General features: G+C 33.5%; 1 protein-coding gene across 1 annotated transcript in view; it reads left to right on the forward strand.

Annotated features, from left to right (window-relative positions):
- The window catches only part of CENPC (centromere protein C), a 105556-nt gene that overhangs the window by 7337 nt on the left and 96688 nt on the right, over nt 1–1531 (forward strand). The window contains 1 exon segment of the mRNA XM_012645340.1: nt 85–131. Coding sequence (XP_012500794.1) covers nt 85–131 — 47 coding nt within the window.

Consider the following 1531-nt stretch of genomic DNA (forward strand, 5'->3'; position numbering starts at 1 on the left):
TGGGGTGAAATTACTTTCAAGGTAAATTGTATTTGAATATGTTTTAAACAAAGAAACCAAATTGATGATTTGCTTTTCTTTCAGGATCATCTCAAAAATGACTATAGAAGAAGATTTTGCCGACCTTCCAGGTGATTTATATACTTAAGCTTTTAAGATGATTTTTTTATTCCTATCTTTATGAAGTAGATTTTTAAATGAACAAAGGAAAAACCATCACCTATGACTGAAACAATGATTTCTATGTCCAGTGATTAAGTGTAGTCATCTTATACTAACAGAGAAATATTAATGCAAGTAGTGCAATATTAATGCAAGTAGGCAGTGAGAAAAGAAATTCACCTGGTAAAATGGTAGGACCAGGAAGAGGCAGTCTCAGTTCTAAGTGAAAGCCATGGGAAAAGCACTTTGTAGAGTGGATTGAATGGTAAAACTAGAAAGACGTAGCTTATTCAGTGGGGCAAAAAGAAAAACAATGCATGTTGTCATGAATTTATTGGGTGCTCATTTGGGTTGCTTTGGTCCTTTTAGTTGTGAAACCTGTAAAGTTAAATTTTCTAGTTACATATTGAGTAGTAATAGGATGAAAAACGTGCTTTTTAAAGTGAAGGTGTTATTATCAATAACATCTTGTTTATTGAGCTTTGATTTTACTAGTCCCAGTAGGGCATAGAAATATGTTCTTTTGCCCACAGGAAGCTTTCATTCCTGTTGGGAAGATGAATATGTACATTCGTGAAATAATTTAATGAACAAAAATAATACTCGTAATAATATAATAATGAAGTTATAATTTGTGTGTCATAAAGAGCAGGCCTGTGTGCAATTAAGCATTAACTTGTAGTATAGGCAGTCATGTAAGAAGTTAGGGAGGGATTTGTGTGTTATTGATATTCAGGGAAAGCTTTAAAGTTGTGGTATAACTTAGGTGGACGTTCAATAAAGATTTAAAGACTAAGGTAAAGTACATTCTAGACCTAGGAAGTATCATAAACAAAGGAACCAGAATAGGGATACATATATTGTGGTTTGTCAGCAGCCAGCAGACCTGATTTAAGATGGTGATTATGTTGAGTAAAGTAGAAAACAAGACCATATGAATTGGGTAGAGCCAGAAAATGGATATCTTAGTCTTTAGGCATCTATTATAGGCTTGAATAAACTGTCGTAAATCCTCTTTGGAATCAGGCCTACCAAATGTGAACAAACACATACACCACATTTTATAAAAGCAAAGAAGAGTAGTGTGATGTTTGTAGCATAGCTTAATGTAGGGGTTGCAATAATCTAGGCATAGTTGGGGTGCTCTTATGCTAAGGTAGGAATGAGAAGGAGGAAGAAAAGGTAAATTGGAGAAAACATTGAAAAAATGTTGAAAAAGCTGTAGGACTTGGTGACTGTAAGTGATTTTTTTCCTCAAATGATTGAGTTAAAAAAAAAAAAAGTGATTTCTTTCACCAAATGGTTGAATAAAGTCTGTTCTATAAAGTAGAATCATTTGGTAACTGCCAGAAGATTACATCCACACTAT

The sequence above is a fragment of the Propithecus coquereli genome, unplaced genomic scaffold, assembly GCF_000956105.1.
Source record: "Propithecus coquereli isolate 6110/MARCELLA unplaced genomic scaffold, Pcoq_1.0 Scaffold230, whole genome shotgun sequence".
NCBI lineage: Eukaryota > Metazoa > Chordata > Mammalia > Primates > Indriidae > Propithecus > Propithecus coquereli.